This window comes from Apodemus sylvaticus, chromosome 1, assembly GCF_947179515.1.
Source record: "Apodemus sylvaticus chromosome 1, mApoSyl1.1, whole genome shotgun sequence".
Taxonomy (NCBI): Eukaryota; Metazoa; Chordata; class Mammalia; order Rodentia; family Muridae; genus Apodemus; species Apodemus sylvaticus.
In genome coordinates, this window is record NC_067472.1 from 164,575,888 (window position 1) to 164,596,406 (window position 20,519).

Genomic DNA, 20,519 nt, shown 5'->3' on the forward strand with positions numbered 1-20,519 from the left:
AGCTCCTGCTGAGATCTGTGTGTGTGTGTGTGTGTGTGTGTGTGTGTGTTCAGGTTTCAGTTCTGTGATGACCCCGCTTTGCAGGACAGCTTACTTCAGCTTGCTGTTTCAGAGGTCATGGCTCAGGGTCACCTTGATTTGTGCTGCTGTGCTGGAGTTGAGGCAGAATACTGTGGTAGAAGGGTGTAGGGGAAACTCATTTGATGGTATGGACAAGGGGACAAGGGGCAAGGTCTCTTTTTTAAGGAGCAGGGTTTCACACTGATTGTTTTGCTAGGCAGCGCCTGGCAAAAGTGCCTTTCCATAAATCTTACTACTAACAATGATTTTTTGTTAACTATTTTAGTACAGTTTTTCATTAGGATGGTGGCTCTCAAGTTCGTTAACACAAGCAATTGAGATGCCTGCTAAAGAACTCTAGAATGGCAATGAGGTTTAACCTTATACCATACAAATGGGAAATAAAAACCTTTACAGCCTGCAGAATGGCCCAACTTCAGCTTGCTTCTAACCATTCAAGAATTAGCATAAAGGAAGAAGGCTGATATCAGAAAATACCAACATAGGCTTTAGTCTTTATTCTAACTGCTATTTGCCAAAGAAGGCACTCCTGACAGATCTGCTCTGTGGAGTCTTGTTTAATACCATTCTATAGTGACTCCTGATCTTATACTATAATCAGCATGCTCTGGGTCAAAATAGCATTAAGAACAATTCCAGGACAACTGTCAGGGTGACTCAGCACATAACTCCAGCACAACCAGCTCAACACAACTTAAAGTTTTATTGTGCTGGTAGATTTTTACAAAAAGACAAATATCTTAATTATCTTTTACTAGATAGTTGCTAAAAGTTAGGAAATATATAAATTTTTAAGTTCAGCCTTAAATGTACATCACCTTACAATATCCATAGCCTGGTAGAGGATTTCAGACTGGTCGACTGCAATGACTTTCTTTGCCCCAGCTTTGGCAGCAAACATGGAGAGAATTCCAGTTCCACACCCAACATCCAGAACAACCTGAAAGATAAAGTGGCTACTATTGAAAAAGCATCTATTCTAAATGGCACTCACATGGAAATATTTGAGTTAGGAGCATTGATAAAAGTTTAACTTTGTTGATTAAATATGGTAATTTCTATGTGCAAAAAAACATGTTATGGATTCATTTAAATCAGTAACATTCCAGTTGACCACAGTATTCTGCAATTAGGCCAACAATGCTAAATTAAGAGACACTTTGCATAAACCAAGCAACTCCACTGTCCAGCATAAAGGTGCTTTACTCTGCTTATTAGAGTCAGTTAGAGTCTAACTGAGGCTCAATAATCTGAATTTGGGCAGAAACACTCCTTTTGAGTTTGAGCAAAAGGAATTAAAGTAGATCCAATACAATTTAAAAACAGTTACAAAGGCCAAAGGGAACATGGCACATGAGGGGAGGTAACCAGAGGGAAGGGGTGGGACATCAGCTGGGAGAGGAATCTAACAAACACACTTTGATTAAGAATATCATATTGACAGCTAATACTGCCTTCCATGCTAACCTAAGAAATACCAGGAGGTAACCTGTGTGCTCTAACTCTTTCATTGACAGTGACACCCTGGCAAAAACTATAAATTTGCCCCACATATGCACCATTCCAGAGTCCATGTATGTTAAACACCTGGTTTTATAAGCACTGGGATTATAGGAACATATAACCATGCCTAGCTCTCATAGTATTTGTCTTAATAGTTAACACACACTTTTTGGAGAAATAAACAATAAATGAATAAAATGATATTAAAAAATGCCAGGCAGTAATGCAACAAAAAATGGGATGAATATTAGAGCAGGGGAAAAGGGATGTACTCTGACTCATGCTTAAAGAACTGAGGCTGCAGAGCAGGACAGTGCGATCCAAAGACCTGAGGACAGAGCCAAGTTGACTCCACAGGGCCAGTCCACTCACCACTACTCAACATTAACTAGCAATTTCCTCCAAGGTAAGACTACAGAACACACACTTACGATGTGTGCCAATAGCATCCTCTGTGTTTATTTATATGTGAATTATACAACAATATTGTTTCCCATTCTCTCTTCTTTCCAATGTTACCACATTAAATCAGAATTCTGGGGTCTAGAGATATAGTTCAGTAGGAGAGTGTGCACACAGCACGGCCCCAGCTGCAATTTCTCATAACAGAAACAAAACAAATTCTGTAAAAGTTAGAGATTATTTACAACATGACTCAGCTGTTGTGGGAGAATTTATCCTGAGGAACAAAAATTATATCTAACCGCCTTCTTGACAACACCAGCAACAAACCATAGTTCAAAAGTCCGGCTTGGGAAGCCAGCGAGCTTATGGGGCTTACTTACAGAACGTAGCAAGCTCCCCACAGCTGGACGGATGGAGACCCCCGCCCCGCCCTTCAGTTAGTTAGGCTTCTTCACTTTATGTGCTCTAGCACCTCCCCAGACCATGAGGCCAGTGTGACCAGAGCAGAATTACCATGCAAATGTCAAGAAGCTACAGGAAGGGGTACCTGAAATCTCAGTGAGGGCCCAATGACCCTCCGACTCCTTCCTCCTATAAGGCAAAATCAGCAGTCTCTAAGAATTTTCTTTTAATATACAATCCATAACAATATTACAATCAAAGTAATTTTGTCAAGTTCCAAATAAAATAAAATAAACCACAACAGAAAGAAATCAGTAAACCACAAAAAGTACAAATGTACAGTCTGGCTACATATAACATGACTGTGGCAAAAGCTCCCAAAGAATCTCATTTTTATGGTGGAGACTAAACCCACTGCATCTCCTGAAACTCATTATGATTTATAAAATTAGAAATAAAAATAAAGGCCTGGAAGGAGCCTGAGAAGCTTGATCATATACTACTTTGGCTGCTGATGGAAGGACAAGGCGGCACCAACACCACCTGCAGACGGCCCATTATGACCCAGAGTCCACTTTTTTTTTCTTTCTGCCACAACACGGATCAAGTCCAGATCAGAAGAGCACTAATCACTGAGCTACATCCTAACCTTTGGTTTCCTGACACGGGGTCTTGCTAGGTAGCTTGCCAGGCTGTCCTGGAGCTTTTTCTGAAGGCCAGTCTGGCACTAATCTTGAAAACTCCTGCCACAAAGCTTGGTGTAGTGGCACAGGCCTTTAATCAAACCACATGGAAGGCAGAGGCAGAGGCAGGTGGATCTCTGAGTTTCGAGGCTTACCTGATCTATAGAGCAAGTTCCAAGACATCCAAGCCTACACAAAGAAACCCTCTCAAAAACCACTACTACAACCACCAAAAAGAAAAGGAAGAAGAGGAAGAGGAGGGGGAGGTAGAGGGGGAAGAAAAGAAGTAAGGAAGGGAGGGAGAGAAGGAGGGAAGGAGGGGGAGGGGAGGGAAGAGAAAGATACTCCACACTACCAGTCATTGGGGAAATAAGACAGCTGAACTATAAGAATCTCTCAGGCCCATCAGGATAGCTACAGGACAGAAAACAAACACCAGAGTTAGCACTCAGAAGTGGAGCCCTTGTGAGTGACTGGAAATGGAAGAGAGAAAACCCACTTTAAAAAACAAAACAAAACAAGGGTCTGGAGAGATGGCTCAGTGGTTAAGAGCACTGACTGTTCTTCCAGAGGTCCTGAGTTCAATTCTCAGCAACCACATGGTGGCTCACAACCATTTGTAATGAGATCTGATGCCCTCTTCTGGTGTGTCTGAAGACAGCGACAGTATACTCACATATAATAAATAAATAAACCTTTTTAAAAACCAAAACCAAACCAAAACAAACAAAACTAAGTGGCATCTCTTCAAGGACTAAAACAAGGAACTGCCACAGGATCTGTCAATTCCACCTCTGGACACACCTCCAAACAAAGAGGGCACGTTCTTAAAAGGTACCTCAACAACCATGTTAACAGCCATAGTACCCCCAACAGTTAAAGCATGGCAGTAAACTGAGCATCTACAGACTGATGAATGGATAACAGGGCATATAGAAATGTAATCAGTTTACCCAGTCTTAAAAAGGAAGGCATTCGAAGACATGCTCCAATATGAGAAGAGGCAGCTTATTGTCAGGAGCCATAATGGATGAGCTGATACATTAGCAGGTCATCATCCTGAAAAGGCCTACTTCAGATTATTATATAATCTGCGACAGGTGAGCCCTCATTAAGCAAGGCTGTGAGGGGTTCATTTTAGGAAGGATTCCGGCTATTAATATGCTTTTCCTTATTTATTGATAATAATCAATAAGTAATAACACACCTCTTTGGAGCAGATCTCTGCAGACTGACAAAGATGTACTGTCTTAAAGTGATGCTATGTAGACAAAGAGATTACTTAATTTTTAATGATGATCCTATAAGAATTTCTAAAATTATATCTGTGATTATTAAACTCGTTTATAACGGGACTGCTAGTAGGATCTTTTTCTGATAGTCAAAACTGCAACGAGAACTCTGGCAGTCTCCCACGTGTCCCCAGTTAATAGCTGTTAGATGGCAACCAGCCTTTCTCCTACTCAGAGCACATTCCAAGAGGTTGTAAAACAATTAACCAAAGGTCATAAAAAGGGAACTAACAATTTATTATAGGTGCTAGGATAGAAGATAAAATATTGACTGGGTTTATCTATACAAAACTTCACTAGTCACTTAGTTATGGTTTTAAACTTTCAATGAACCTGTAGAGCTCAGACAGGTGATAAATGTTTAGCTAGATAATTACTCCTAATGGATATGCATGTAAACATTCTCTGTTGTAAACTTCTATTTCAATTTATGATTTGACTTTTTGTGTGAACTTGTGATGAACTTTGTAACATGTGATCACGTATTCTGAAAGATGTGTAAGTACTGAGGACAAAGAGATGAAGAAGAATTAGAGTAGAAATGTTTCCCCTTCCCCAATTAGAGTAGAATTTTTGCCTTTCCCCTCTTAGAAGAATATTTCCTTTTCTCCACTTAGGATCTTTCTGCTTTTCCCTCTTAGAAAGCTCTCATAGGAAACTTTTTACAACTTAGTAATAAACTCTATAACTACTTCTCTAAGTGTGCCATTTTCTTCCTGAGACTTCTGACTAGCAGGCTGAAAGTTAGGGCCCAGCAGTTCCTGCTGAGATAGAATAAAGACCACATTGCTTAATCCTCCCCTGTTAAACAGCAGATGTTAATCACCTAAGCCTTTCACCCTCAGAAAGAGCAAGAAAGTTTTTGGGACTCTTCAGAAGTTATCATCAGCATTTCATTTCAGAGAGCTAGAAAGTCTTGAAACCCTCAGACTTCAAAGCCATCACCAGAGTCCTACTCTGTGACTCCACCACTGCCTTCTCCAGGCCAGGTGTCTCCTGGCAGCTTATGATTCAACTTATATAAGATGCACAGAACAGTCACAGAGATAAGGAAGAAGAATGACCTTTAGAAGCTGAAGGGAGGGGAAGTGGGGGGGTCACCAATGGGACAGAGTTTTAGCTTTGTAAAATGAACAGATCTCTGAAAATAAATGGTGTGATGGGCTATATAGCATTTTGACTGTACTGACTACCACACAACTGTACACTTAAAATGATTAAGACAATAACTTTTGTCATTTGCTATTTAGTGACTCTGGAAAATGGGAGAAATGTTAACAAGAAATAATTTCTATAAAAATATATTAACAAAAAGATTAAGATAGATATAGCATAGTTCAATTAAGAATCTGTTTGCAGGCTGGAGAGATAGTTTGGTGGTTAACAGTGCTTGCTGTGCAATCATGAGGACTGGAGTTCAGATCCTACCAAGTCCAGGGTGTAGGCGTGCCTGCAACCACAGCTCTGAGAGGGGACAGGAGGACTTCTGGGACTTGCTGGCTTCCATCTTAGCCAATAAAATATAAGATCCAGGTTCAGAGAAAGACTCTGTCTCAGGGGAATGGGGGGAAGGAGTTTGGGGGAGGGGTGGTGACACAGGAAGATACTTGATGCCCTTTTCTGGCCTTGGGGCCTGTGCAGACAGGGACATAGAGCACAGATATCTCTCTCTCTCTCTCTCTCTCTCTCTCTCTCTCTCATACACATACACACACACACACACACACACACACCACACTTTATTTAATCTTCATTTTTCAAATGAAGAAAGTAAACTCCAAGGAGAGGAAGGAACATGTCCAGGACCCCACAGCTGCTAAATCATACAACTGGCTTCTAACACGGGTCAATGTGCTTTCAGAGCCTCATTATTCTCTCCATTGAACTTTAGTAGTTAATTACATCTAGCTGAATACTGAGTGATCAGGCAGGCAAACCTCGACAGACTCAGAAGTGGTGAGAATAGCAAAATAAATTGATGCTATTCTATAAAATGATAAGGTCAGCTGATTTCCTCTTTTCTAACTAACAAACAAACAAACAAACAAACAAACAAACAAAGAGAACAAGCAAACCTTAACTGTAGATAGAAGTCAGCAGCATAAAGGCAGCACCTAACTGGGAATTTCTTCAATGGACTCCAAACAAATTAATTATGAGCATGTGAGAGGATGATTAAGTGTCATCCGAAGTTAAATTAATTGAGCTACCATATGGCCTCCACAGGAATTTTGAGAACTCAAACAATATTAAGAAAGGAAACAAGATAGGGAGGGAGCAGGAAGGAAGAAAAAGACCATTTTTAATTACAGCCACCTTTAAAAAAACAAACAAACAAACAAACAAACCTTAAAACCAACAGTACTTGTGTGTTTGTGAAGATGTGTGTGCTGCAGCACACATGTGGACCTTGTCTGGAACAACATCGCTTTGCTGCCACTACTGTGCCTCAGGCGAGCTTCTCCAGTCTCTTGTCTCTGCCTCCCTTTGCCAGAGGGGCTCGTGGGTTACAGGCCTGCTGCTGTATCTGCTTCATGTGGGTTCTGGAGAGCCAAACTCACTCATGCTTGCATGCTAGGCCACTCCCTGATCCCACAATAACACTGTGAACAGTACACCTCTACTATGCACTTTAAAGCATGGCATAGACTCTAGCGTTGTAGCATGAGGCAGAGAAGTCACAGTCATAAACCACAGGGACATGTACAGTTTCAGGGGCTTTCAAAACAGTGACCCATAAATAGCTACACACAGCAACAACCACATATGTATGTGCCTGGGTAGCCACACTGTGGTTCCAAGTCCCACCCCAACTACCTCTCCAGCACGGGCACACTGTGGTTACAAGTCCCACCCTACCTACCCCTCCAGCACGGGCACACCGTGGTTACAAGTCCCACCCTACCTACCTCTCCAGCACGGGCACACTGTGGTTACAAGTCCCACACTACCTACCTCTCCGCATGGGCACACTGTGATTACAAGAGCCACCCTACCAACCTCTCCGCATGGGCACACTGTAGTTACAAGTCCCACCCCAACTACCTCTCCGCATGGGCACACTGTGGTTACAAGTCCCACCCTATCTACCTCTCCTCATGGGCACACTGTGGTTACAAGTCCCACCCTACCTACCTCTCCTCATGGGCACACTGTGGTTACAAGTCCCACCCCAACTACCTCTCCACATGGGCACACTGTGGTTACAAGTCCCACCCCAACTACCTCTCCACATGGGCACACTGTGGTTATAAGTCCCACCTTAACTACCTCTCCGCATGGGCACACTGTGGTTATAAGCCCCACCTTAACTACCTCTCCGCATGGGCACACTGTGGTTACAAGTCCCTTCCTAACTACTCTCCGCATGGGCACACTGTTGCTCAGTGTGGCCAACAAGACTTGCAAGACTAGACTAGAACACAAAGCCTGGGGTTGTTTCAGTTCTGTGTTTTGAAGACATCAATTAACCTCTCTGTCTAAAATAAACTTAAATCACAGGTAGAGCAGACAGATAGCCCCTAGTTCCATGGTGTTACACAACAACCTATGCATTATCAAAGCACTTAAATGCATGGTACTGCATCTTCCACAGCCACAGCCACAGTTCAAGGAGATAGAAGCTGCAGACCAATATTCTCAGTTACAAAAAAGTATGCCCTTGAGTATGCTTTATGACACTGGATATTTTAACTACAGTGACTTCTGAGAAACCACAAATGTCAAGCAAAATTCATCACACTGGTGAAGTTAATGGCTACCACATCAGGTAAAGCAGCAAGGAGGTGCTCACCCTAGCACTCACAGCCTGCCATCCTTACCAGGTAGGCTCACAGTGACAGGCATAGAATGCAATAAACTGACTTCACATAGCTTGCTATCGTTTGTTGATAATGCAAACATGGAATGTTTGATTGTATGTGTATGTGTGTGCACACCTGTTTGTTCAGATGTGCATTTATGTTTATGTACATTTGTATACACAGGCCAGAGATTAATGCTGGCTATCCTATTCTCACTCTCCACCCAAGCAAGCACAGAGCCCGATGATTCAGCTTGTCTGACTAGCCAACTTGCAATAGGGAACACATCTGTGTCTAGATGCACCTGCATCACAGGTGGGCTGCCATACGGGTGCTGAGAAGGCAAACCCCAGCCCCCTAGTTTTCTGTGGTAAGTGCTTTATCACTGAGCCATCTTCCAGCCCACACACATACACAAAAACACAGCCCCGCAACAAAGAAACTAGAAGCAAAAGATGCTGGGAACAGGTCCACCAACTTAGTGAGAACCATTCCTAGTTACATATACTTATTTGGTAACTAATATTTGAAACTTTCCGGATTTCCTTACTTACTGTAAGAAAAGAGTCTAGAATGGAGTGCACTGAGGAAAAAACCCCTAGCTCACCTCTTCAGTCTCTATGTCATTCAACAAAGAAATGAGAAGATGCCTCAAAAACATGAGGGTGCTCAGACAGCAGCAATGTCATTCAGAGAGGGTTTGAACACTCAGTCTGCAGGTGAGCCACAAAAGTGGCTCTCACAGTGACCGTCCCCATTCTCTGCTCCTCCAAGACAGAATGTCCAAGAGGAGCTTAAGCTGTAGTGAGAACTAAAACAGCTACATGCTCTCAGTGTAGAGTTTTGAAGGAAGAACAATTCTAGGCAAAGATATTCAGATGGTAGAACTCATAACTAAATTAGTGGGTTAATGTCTAATAAAGAAAAATAAACACATCACACTTTGAGCAACCACAGCAAAATAGAAAGGGAGGGAAAAGACAGGGTGGGAAGAAGAAAATGTGAGGAAGGACTAGTCCACAAACACACAACACATATATACACACAAAGAAACACACTCAGATGTGCACATATAGAGAAAGCAAGAAAGATAGATAGATACACACACACACACACACACACACACACACACACACACACGCACAAAGCATATGACCATCTTCTAAATAAAGAACATGACTGTCAAGATGGCTCCGCAGGCAAAGGTGCCTGCCACCAAGCTTGGGTCTGATCCCTGGGAAATGTAGTGGAAGGAGAACAGACTCTCGCAAGTTGTCCCTGCGCTCCATCCATGCTCCGTGTCACACACATGCCAATGTGTGTTCACCCACACATAAACAGGACTGGTGACATGGCTCAGTACACAGAGGCGCTTGCTGCCAAGTCTGACAACCTGGAATCCATATGGCAAAGAGAGAACCATCCTCAGACCGACATACACACTGTGATATGCATATGCCCACTCTACCACACACAATAAACAAATTTAAAGGAAGAAAGAAAAAAAGGGAAAAAAAGAAAGAATAAGTAAAATATAATACAATTTTAAATAAATTAGACAGTTTTTTTTGTTTTGTTTTTTTTTTTTTTTTTTTTTTTTGGTTTTTTTGGATTTGGATTTTTGGACAGGTTTCTCTGTGTATCACTGGCTGTCCTGGAACTCACTCTATAAACCAGGCTGGCCTGGAACTCAGAAATCCCACCTGCCTCTGCCTCCCAGAGTGCTGGGATTACAGGCATGTGCCACCACCGCCCGGCTTAAATTAGAAAGTATTAAAAGAGAAAACAAGATGTCCTATAAAGAGACACGTGCACAAGGGACTAAACCTTACAGAAAAAAATCTGGCTTTCATATTTTACTCTAGCCAACAGTATGAATGTTTAACTATTCAACATAGAATAATAATTAAAAGTATGCTTTGCCATGGGGTTTATCTGATACATTACAAACACACAATCACAGTAAGTCAGAAACCATAGTTTAGACTAAGTGGATAGGCAGCAGCTCCATTCCTGTGATGAATACTTTCAGCGTTATAAAGGAAGCCCTGATGCAACCCCATTAGCATCTACGTTATAAGGACGAAGCACCGCACAGCAGTTCATCTAAGGCTCCTGGGAACCAAAACTGAGTCAATTGTCCAGGGACGACTCAATGGCCATGCACTCACCTTATCTTTGAAGATGTGTGGATTTTGGTATATGAAATCTCTGTAGCTTTCTGTGCGTACTTTGTCCTAGGGCAGAGAGAGAAAGCGTCATGCTTATGGGGACAGTTTGAACAATGAATTTTTCTATGAACTTATCCTACTGTCTCACACCACTGCTAGTTTCCACAGCTGTATTCTACCTGGAAATCTGAGCTACTTACTTTTTCTTACTTCTAAAATAAAACAATAAAGAACATAAATAGCAACAACATAAAAACTTCTTTATTTTAAAAGTATCTGTGAAGGGTGGCCTTGTTGGGCCTCAGTGGGAGGAGCGGCCCTCAGGCCTAAGGGTGTTCGATGCCCCAGTGCGGGGAATACCAGGGCAAGAAGATGGGGTAGGTGGGTGGGTGGGGGAGCACCCTCATAGAGGCAGGGGATAGGGGTTTTCTGAAGGGGAGACCTGGAAAGGGGAAAACGTTTGAAATGTAAATAAAGAAAATATCCAATAAAAAATTGCTATGGAGGAAAAAAAAAGTATCTGTGAACGATCAGATCTAGCCATTAGTTTGAAATGTGTGTATCTTTTTCTTTCCACACTGGTCACCGATAGAGTCAAGTGATGATAAATGCTAAGTGAAGGTGTCCTTTAAGCAGAGCCTGGCTCCCTGCACTGAAGCTGTAAGAAAATAAGGAACAGAAAAAAGAAAAAGGTGAAGTGCACAGGGACCATAAATCCACGCCAAGGAAGTTCTAAGAAAGTTTACAGTATTATTTTGTTTCTAGAAATGTCTGCAGTTGGAAACAATGCCTCACAGCATATAGGTCTCAAAGAAAACCCCGTGAGCCTTGTGAGCCTCGCAGCACACATTACCAGACTCCATGCTCTGGAGTCTCTCATGAACTGTGAGCATGCAGGCCGGCAACATCCTCGCACTCCTGGTAGCTGGTGGGCAAGATGCTCCCTTAAGTCAGACATGCGCAGCCTGCAGATGAGGTGGGGGAGGGCTCTGCAGCCAGTAAGGACAACTGCATATGGTAAGAACAGTCACTACCAAGCAAGAAATTCTAGCTTTGGTTTTCACATAAAAGATAACATAGATGTCCTTCTGTTACCTATGGGCCTCACTTTTATGGATCTGACCAAGTAAGGCTGGAGATCTGTCCTGAGCCCTGCTCTGAGCCTGTGTGACCTTGTTACCTTTCCCTGAATAATGTATGCCACAGTGACCTGTTCTCATTTCCCCATAAAATAAACAGGAAACTTACCCTGACAAAGACCCTCCAAAATCCCTCTAAGGTCTCCTCTTTCAAAATTCATTTCACCTTTTTTTTTTTTTGGCTAGAGACATGGGGATGTTGGTGAGTAGTCACTAAGTCCAATTTCCAATTAGTACTGGGTATGGGGCAAATTAGGGGGAAAAGGTGGTGGGTAGGATTATGTTTACATTGTATGCATATACAAAATTCTCAAGAATAAAGAAAGATTATAAATCAAATGTCCCTTTAAGTGAACACCATTTTGTCCACTTTCTGCTGCAACAAGAACACTCAGAGTGGGCATGAGGCACCGTGCAACAGCTCGGGATGCTCAGAGTGGGCATGAGGCACCGTGCAGTGGCTTGGGACGCTCAGAGTGGGCATGAGGCACCGTGCAGCGGCTCGGGACGCTCAGAGTGGGCATGAGGCACCGTGCAGCGGCTCGGGACGCTCTCACCATCACCCTGCCTGTCCAGCCTCCAACTCCATCAGCAGCATCCCAACTGCAGTCCTAACTGCACGCAATGCTACCCTGGCTGAGCTACGTTCTTCCCCAGTGGTCTCTCATTACATACATCCATATCTAGCAGAGACTGAGCTGAACAGCCAATGCTTTGCTAGAAAAAAACCACAATCATGAACAGGAAAGCTACTAAAGAAATTGCCTTAAAAACTGTTTGCAAGCCCGGGTGGCAGCACATGCCTGAGATCCTATGATCCAAAGCGGTGGGGGCTGGAAGGTCATGAGTTCAAGATCATCTTTGGCTACACAGAGAGTGTGAGATCAGCCTATGAGAACCTGTCTCAAAATAAACAAAACAACAACAAAGGAAATCCTCAGAAAAACAAAGTTCCAAAGATTTACTCTAACAAAAGACTAACATGAAAATACAGAATAAACCTTGGAAGACATCTTTCATATAAATCAAACACAAAGTAACAAATTAGAGCTCTGATACACATACAGACTAGAGAGGAGGATCTCTACTCTATGCCTAGAAACAAAAACATCATGGACAAGCCTCAGGCAGAAAAGCTACACACTACAATTTAAATTCACACATAATATCTCAAGGTGCATCAGCCTAAGAAAGGGAACAAAAGCTAAGCCAGCTGCAGGTGCGAGGAGACTATACACACCCCAATGTATTGAACAACATGATGACTAGCACTCCTGCACTCCCGGGACAGTGACTGTCACAGGACACAGGCAGATGGGGTGCAGCTGGGATCTGCATTACAGTCAACAACAACCCTTCGTCAGAGGCCCAAAGCAGCATGGGCTATCTAAAGTCCATGTAACCCACTCCCCTTATCAACTGTGTCTTTGAATTTTAAATAATTACATTCATCCAAACCCTAGAGATAAGGTTACAATTATGATCCAATTGCTTGCAAGTAAACAAGAAAAACTGCTAGCCAGTCTATAAAAAGCCTTACACTTAGGATTTCCCAATCTTAAATTACTTGTCAGAATCAAGTAGGCTTTCTGTAGTGAGATACCACTCTTATTTGTGCTAAGAGCTGCTCTAGTGATGAACAGAAAACACAGTCTGCTCCAAGGCATGCCTTCTTCCCAACTTAGCCAATATCAAACCCATCAATGGTTCCAAGAGCAATCCTATACCACAGGAAGGGAAACAGAGGCAGACACAATTAATGGCAGTGTCTAAGTGGTTTTCTAAAGGGAAGGAAGACCCTGCAACCCTCCAGCTAAAGTCTCCATGCACATCCGAGGCTCTCACACTGGTCACACATTAGTCCCTAGTTGCTGACAGAGACATTCGCAAGAGTCATTTTATGCACACCAGTCTTCCCTGATAACATTCCTATCCACAGGGCCTCCCAGTGAGCATGACCTGTCTGGAAAGACTACACAAGATTCACGACAGATATAAAAGAACATGCAGCACTGAGCTGACAGAGATTTAAACAATGAGCTGGGCTTAGATGAACTCTCTTTTACCACAAACAGGAAGCATATCCATTTGCTACACAAATTCCCTCACTTGTATGATCTTTATTGTCTGTAATGCTATGCCATCATTACCCAGATGACGGCAGTGTGATACAGCATTAATAATGGCATGAAACTATTTTAAAGTCCTGGGGCTTCCTTTATATATAATAATCTTTGGAGGAAGAAATCAGAAAAGGATTTTTATTGATCAATTTTAAAAAAAGAGAAGGTAGCATCTAACATTCCTGGAGATAAACATTTAAGAATTTTAATAAATTTTATAATCCAACATTTATTTTATTTTACGGTAGTCAGGTATAGTCAGTATTGCTGAGTTAAACTCTTACTATTGTGATCTGTAATATCTGATAAAATGTACAGTCAGTAAGTAAAGTTAGAAACTACTTCTATCTCATGTGGCCATGACCACTATGACTATTAAAACCGAACAGATTCAATATCAGTTCTGACCACATTAGGAAATATTTCTACATTATCAGTGATTTGTGGGTTATAAGTCATGCCACAAATACTGTGTGAACTGTTTCAAATTAAACTTTATAAGATTATTATTTGTGCAAAACAAGTCAGCATTGCTATTTTAAAAACTAAAATAGTTTCTTTTCTATTAAAGAAACGAGGTTTGCCATTTACTCACTACTTAACACAGCAGATGTTCCAGGGAAGACTGGAGCCATCAAGCAGTTGTATTTTCCAATGCTCAATTTCAAGGAAAAAGTAAAAAATGACTTGATAAAAAAGATGAATACTGACATAAATAGGATTTACAGGGCCTTGACACCTCTGTAATCTTCTCATTTTGGTGTGCGCACATACACACACACACACACACACACACACACACACACCTCTTGACTATTAAGAATAAGACTATTCTGCAGAGTTCTCCCTTTGGCAGATTTGATGTGTATGTGCTCTGTCCAACCTTTAGCATTTCTTCATGTATCCCATAATGCCCATAGGAGCTGAAGTAGACGCCATCCTCATCTTCCTGCAGGTCTGCAATGGTAGTCGTGGAGGAGCAGGTTCTGACATCTACGTTCATCACAAAGTCCTGAGCAAATTGTCTGTAATCAATTTGAAATACACCCTTGAGACAGATTTATTGGACCATGAGAAAAGGCAAGGCTGGAGGGTGAGGAAGGGGAGGGGGAGAAGGGCAGTGTGCTCAGCATCTTAAAGCCTTCTCTCTAGCTGAAGCGTCCCACAGCGCCCCCTGCTGGAGCTGAAGCAACACATTACTTTATCAAGTGTATTTTTCCTACAGTTCTAAACATCCTTTTAGCATCTAACTCAATGGGTTCTTTGATTAAATTCTACAGTATTGTCACCTTTTGAGTTTTTTAAAAACAAAATTTCAATGTTGTATTTTTCTAAAACCTAAAATAAAAATCCTTCCATTTCTGAAAAACTAGGACAATTAAAGTGGAGAAACCAACTAGAAACAAGAAAATTGAAAGGCAGGAAAATCTTTAAAAGGACATGAGAACAGCCACATGTGCAAAGCAATTATGAAGTTTCAAGTACATAAAAACGCAGTTCCACGGTACACCATGAAATGCTGCATGGCGTTAACACCCCTAAAGCAAGCATGTGCACTGAGTGTCTAACACCCGGGTGTTCGTACCATGAACACCTATGAGCCTCCTAAAGCAGGGTTTGGGTGGACAAGTGCTTACTTCATCTTCTGTAGATCCTCACGTGCTCGAGCCAGTGCAGCCTCAGCAGACAGCGCCCGTGCCTCCATGTGCTTCAATTTTTCAACAACAGATGTATTTTCACTGAGTCCATTAGGGTATGAGAGGGGAGTAGACACTGGCTCATAGAGATCTTCTACATCTAAAGGGTGAACGGACATTATTTACAGACCACCTCACAGCAGCACAGCAGGGACAAACAGGTTATAAAGAAACAGGCCTAAGTGCCTACCAGAGTCAAGTGAGAAAAAGTATTAAAAACATACTTTTTGCATACTTGCTATGCAAGTCCTATGATTTAATCTCATGGAGTATGCTTTTGATTAGCTAGCTAAACTGAATATATGCATGCATGCATACACTGAACCATACAAGAAGGTACTCTAGTGCTTACCATAAGCTCTCAAGTATGCACATAATACATCACATCTCACACTCAAAACAACCCAAGGTGCTATTAGTTATTCCTATTTCAGACACAGGGAAAGTAAATTTCAAAAAAGCTAAATGATCAATTCAAAGCAACACTCATGGGTTATCTTGCTGGGTGCATCAAGAATGAGCATGGGGGGCAGTATGTGAGGGGGCAAAAGCGAAAATCTCACTTACATGTGCATTTAAAACATCTTACAGGGGGTGGGCCTGTAGCAGAAGAGGCAACAGCAGAGCAAGCCAGCCAGGGTTAAGATCCCACAGCTGTGCCCTGCTGGGCGCCATGGTGACGTGTATGGTACATATTACCACCAAGGGCCATGCAGATGTCTACAGTCTGTGCTGCAGCCTGAAGATACGTTGTCCATAGGCTGTGATGCCACTGGGGGCATACTGATATGAGTAGCCTGCACTGCTATGAAGGCCACGGTGATATCCAGTTCTTTGCTGCCAAAAAGAGCCACGTCTGAGTCTGAAGTCCTACTGCAGCTGGGGACTGTGTTGATGTCCATGGCCCAAGTCAGCACCAAAGGCCATGAAGATGTCCTGAGTCTGTCAGGCAGCCTGAAGCCATGGTGATATAGTCAGTAGACCATGCTGCCACTGGGGGCCATACTGATCTGAGTGGCCTGAGCTGCTACCCGATTCCATGGTGACATCCAGGGCTCAAGAAGCCTCCAAGGGCCTTGTCTGGGATCATGGTCCTACTGCAGGGGAGTGGTGGAGTGTGTTCATGGTCTGTGCTATCGTCAGGAACCGTGTGGAGGCCCATGATCCACTCACTGTGAAGAACACGAGACTACTTTGTCTACTGTTGCTGTGATATTGATGACTGCAAACACACAGTTGAGAGGGGGGGACATGGAAGGCTTCTGTGACAATCCCTAACTGAATCCCTGCCACAGCCAAGTGAGACATTTTTTTTAAAAAAAAGTGACAGGCAAAAAGAAAAAAGGGGAAGAGAACTCTTAAAATGGATGATGGGGATTCTCTCCACAACAGAAGACTTTTGGTGGAGGCAGGAAGGGAATGACTCAGTTCAATTTAAGGATCAGGTACAGAGAGTTTGACCACAAGTATATAGATAACACAAAGTGGACTTGGGTTTGGTTGTTGTTGTTTCTTGTTTTTATTTTTTACTTCCTTTTGAGGGGGAGGTCACAAGTGTGGGTGAGACCAACATGGAAGGGCAGGGAAGGGATTTGATACATGATGAGAAACTCTCAGAGAATCAATAAAAATGTTGTGAAGGGGAAAAAAAAACCAAGCAACAACAAAAACACAGACCTGACAGAGACAGAGAACTGTGCTGCCATAGGCTAGGGCTGTAAGCTTTCACTTCAGACCAGACACTCCCCAACCATGTGTAATGCCTTGGTGCATATGTGGAATGTGCCAACACAGCAGAGCAGAGTGATGTGTTCTCATCACACATAAAAATGGTGGGCAAACTGCTGGGTGCTAATTTGCTTGACTGCAGCCATTTAACAATGTCCTTGTTCACAGGATCACAACTCTGCAAACCTACCAGAAGGTCACATTCAATCATACCTCCATCAAATAAGGAAAACAAATCATTCCTTAAGAAGAGAGTACAGATAAGGACTTCTATATATCCAATGCCTTCCCTTCCTAGGCAAGACACTAATATTTTATTACTGGTCCCATGATGCAGCCAAAAATCTTAGGTTAAAAAAAAAAAATCTCTGTTTTTAAAATGTCCTCATTAAATTCTAGTGTAGAAATAACTGCAAACAGAGATGGAACCAAAATCAGCAGGAGATTTCATTAACTTTAAGATTACCTAAAGCAACAAACACTGCTGACATTGTTTCCTCCTCTGTGCAGCGCTGGGGACAGTATCCACCCCCACCAAGGTTCTGAGGTGATATTTGTAGTGATATTCAGGGTTGGGACCCAACAGCTAAGCTAATCTATATACACTACTCCCCTGGGAGACTAGAGCCCAAGCTGAACGCAATGCACACACTGCAGTTACTGACCCCCATTCACACCCAGAGGACAGAGTCACCTCATGTGCTTGAACACTCAGTCCCCAGCTGGTGCACTGTTCAGAAAGTTGTAGACCCTTTAGAAAGTAGAACCCACTACAGGAAGTGGGAGATAAAAATAAGTTTTTAAGTTTTATTTGTGTTTATATATGTGTGTCAGCTAATCTGTATGTACACCATATACATACAGAGGCCAGAAGAGACATCATAGCTCTTGGAACCGAGTTACAGTTGGTTCTGAGCTGCCACCTGGATGCTGGGAACAGAGCTGGCAGTGTGTGTTCCTAACCTCTGTGCCACCTCTCCAACCTCACCTAAGCGCCACCTCCTGTCCACTGCAGACTTCCTGATGTAGACCCAATGTAACCAGCTGCGTATGCAATGCTTTCCCTGCCAGGATGGAATGATCCTCTCAAATGGTCAGCCAGATTAAGTCTTTCCTCTCTTCATTTGCATATTTTAGGTATCCGGTCACAGCAACCACAAAACTAATGTAAATTGTTACTTTGTACTTTGTAAGCTATTTGGCAAGCTTTGTTTTACTTCTACTACAATAAAAATTAGTCATAATTTAACATTACTATACATCACCATTCAGTGATATTAATCTTAGAAACTGAAAGGGAAGAAGCAGGAAGCAGGAGGAGGCCCTGGAAGGTATGGTCTTCCTGCACAAAGCACTGAGTCCTGACACTTATTCCACAGAGCTCACAGGGATGCCTGTTCTCTTTAGAGGAGCACACTGTTCCAAGGGTGGAAGCCCACTCAACCACTCTCTTCTGAGAGGGTATTTAGCTTCTTTCCATATTTTGCAATAAGCTACAATGGTATAATAAATTACTCTGTGTACACTGTTTGGAACTGAGGATCAATCTATAACCTGATGATGGACATCAAGGATGCAGTTTTGCTGAGGCTGGGAGTACTTCAGGGTCACACCTAGAATTAGCTCACGACAGGCAAGCTCTCCTCAGCTCAGCTACATACCCAGACCTGTGATTCTCTCTGTGTAAAGACTGACAGCCTGCTGAGGTCTTTAGAGATGAACCCCTTATCCATGGAGCTAGGTCTACAGTGGCTGCCTAAAACTGAACCTGCTACGGACCATGCTTTCCATCATAAAGTGTAATCAATAAACTGAATACAGAAAAAGACTAACAATTAACAACAAATATTAACAAGATGCTATAGGAAAACATATATGAATAGAGTCTCCTTGAACGTGAGCACTGTGGTGCTACAACAGTCAATCCTGCAACTGCAACAAAAGGGTGGGCAGACACAGTGCGGACACACTGGAAAAGCCAGAAGGCACATGCCAGGAAGAGACGGACTGGCGCAATGCTTCCTCACCCCTCCCGAACAGCGGCCAACTTAAAGTTTACAAACTGGTTATTTTCAGAACCATCTACTGTTTTACCAACCGCATCACTGCTTGAAGGGGAATGACTAAGGTCCACGTTCACAGCACACTTTGCTTCACTGGGTGTAACAAATAGCCTGAGGCATTTGAAAGCAGATAGAGAAGGTTCACCTTACCAAACTGAAGCAAAAGGTCATCTTCCAACACTGGCTTCAGGTATTCATCTTTTTCCCAAGGCACAGGGTTATATATGGAATTCATATATTCAACCGTAGGATTCTGAACGTGAAGATAAAGCACACTGTATTCATTGTTTGAAATGACAAAACTCCCACAAAGGAGTGGAGAACTTAAGCAAAAAAGAACTCAAGTCTGCACAAGACTGGTGCGCCTGTGTTTACCTGTCATTTTAAATGACTACAGGAGATTCTTATATTCTCTGATGCTGGGAAGGTGATACCAGCTCAAGCATTCACTTCAAAAAGACAAAGAACAAAAAAACAATGCAGGATGGAGAAATGACTGAGAGGTTAAGAGCATTGGCTATCCTTACACAACAGCTGGGCTCTATTCTCAGCACCCACACGGTGGCTCACAACCATCTATCCCGAGGTCCAGAGGATCCAGACATCCTCTTTTGGATTCTGCAGGCACCAGGCATGCATAATATACATTCATATAACATTCATATACATATACAATAAAATAGAGATTTAAAAGAGTATAAACTGTGAACATTTTAAAAAGTACATTCAAAGTTCTTGAATTGAACTAAAAATTATTTGATTTTACTGATAGTTTTCCTTTTATCTAACATTGCTTTCTGCACAGTTCTGATCAACGTAGTTAAACCTGACAGGAGTAACCAGAGGTCACCTCTGCCTGGAGCTTCCTCATGCCCACAATTCCCACAATATGAAAAATGACAAATTTGAAACAACAGCTCATATTTTACTAAATAATCAGCACAGTGACAGTTTCTATGAACTCAAAAAATTTCTAAATAAAATTATTAGGTTTCCAACTTACCTTAAGTCTAATAAAATTTATTAGTTTAATGTATCCATAAAATTCAAGTCCTAAATGGGAGAAAAGATAATTCACTGATTTTAATACAATGTATTTGTTTTAACTAATCTGTAAATGCTCCTCCAATGAGTTATTTCTGACCTCTAAAGTATTACTTATTATTTGGAATTTGTATTAAGAATTAGAAACTGCCATTTTGATACTTTTAAATATTTAATCTGAGAATTGACCACAGGCAATGAGTTTTAAAGTGCTTTTTTGCATTTTGTTAAAATTTTCATTTATTATCATATATGTGGGGGTATGATATGTGGGGAGAGGGCGCTGTGTATATGCGGGGTTCGTTACAGTGCACCAGTGGAGGTCGAAGTACAGCTTTGTATCCTGGCTGTCTTCTTCCACCTCTGTGTGACTTCTGGGAAGCAA

General features: G+C 42.1%; 1 protein-coding gene across 1 annotated transcript in view; it reads right to left on the reverse strand.

Moving 5' to 3' along the window:
• Positions 1–20,519, reverse strand: part of Prmt3 (protein arginine methyltransferase 3) — an 85,738-nt gene that overhangs the window by 62,841 nt on the left and 2,378 nt on the right. Inside the window, exons 4-9 of the mRNA XM_052161865.1 lie at positions 20,094–20,143; positions 19,241–19,343; positions 15,240–15,399; positions 14,486–14,627; positions 10,341–10,406; positions 900–1,021 (exon numbers count right to left, since the gene is read on the reverse strand). Of these exons, the coding sequence (XP_052017825.1) occupies positions 900–1,021; positions 10,341–10,406; positions 14,486–14,627; positions 15,240–15,399; positions 19,241–19,343; positions 20,094–20,143 (643 nt within the window). The remainder of the gene's footprint in view (positions 1–899; positions 1,022–10,340; positions 10,407–14,485; positions 14,628–15,239; positions 15,400–19,240; positions 19,344–20,093; positions 20,144–20,519) is intronic.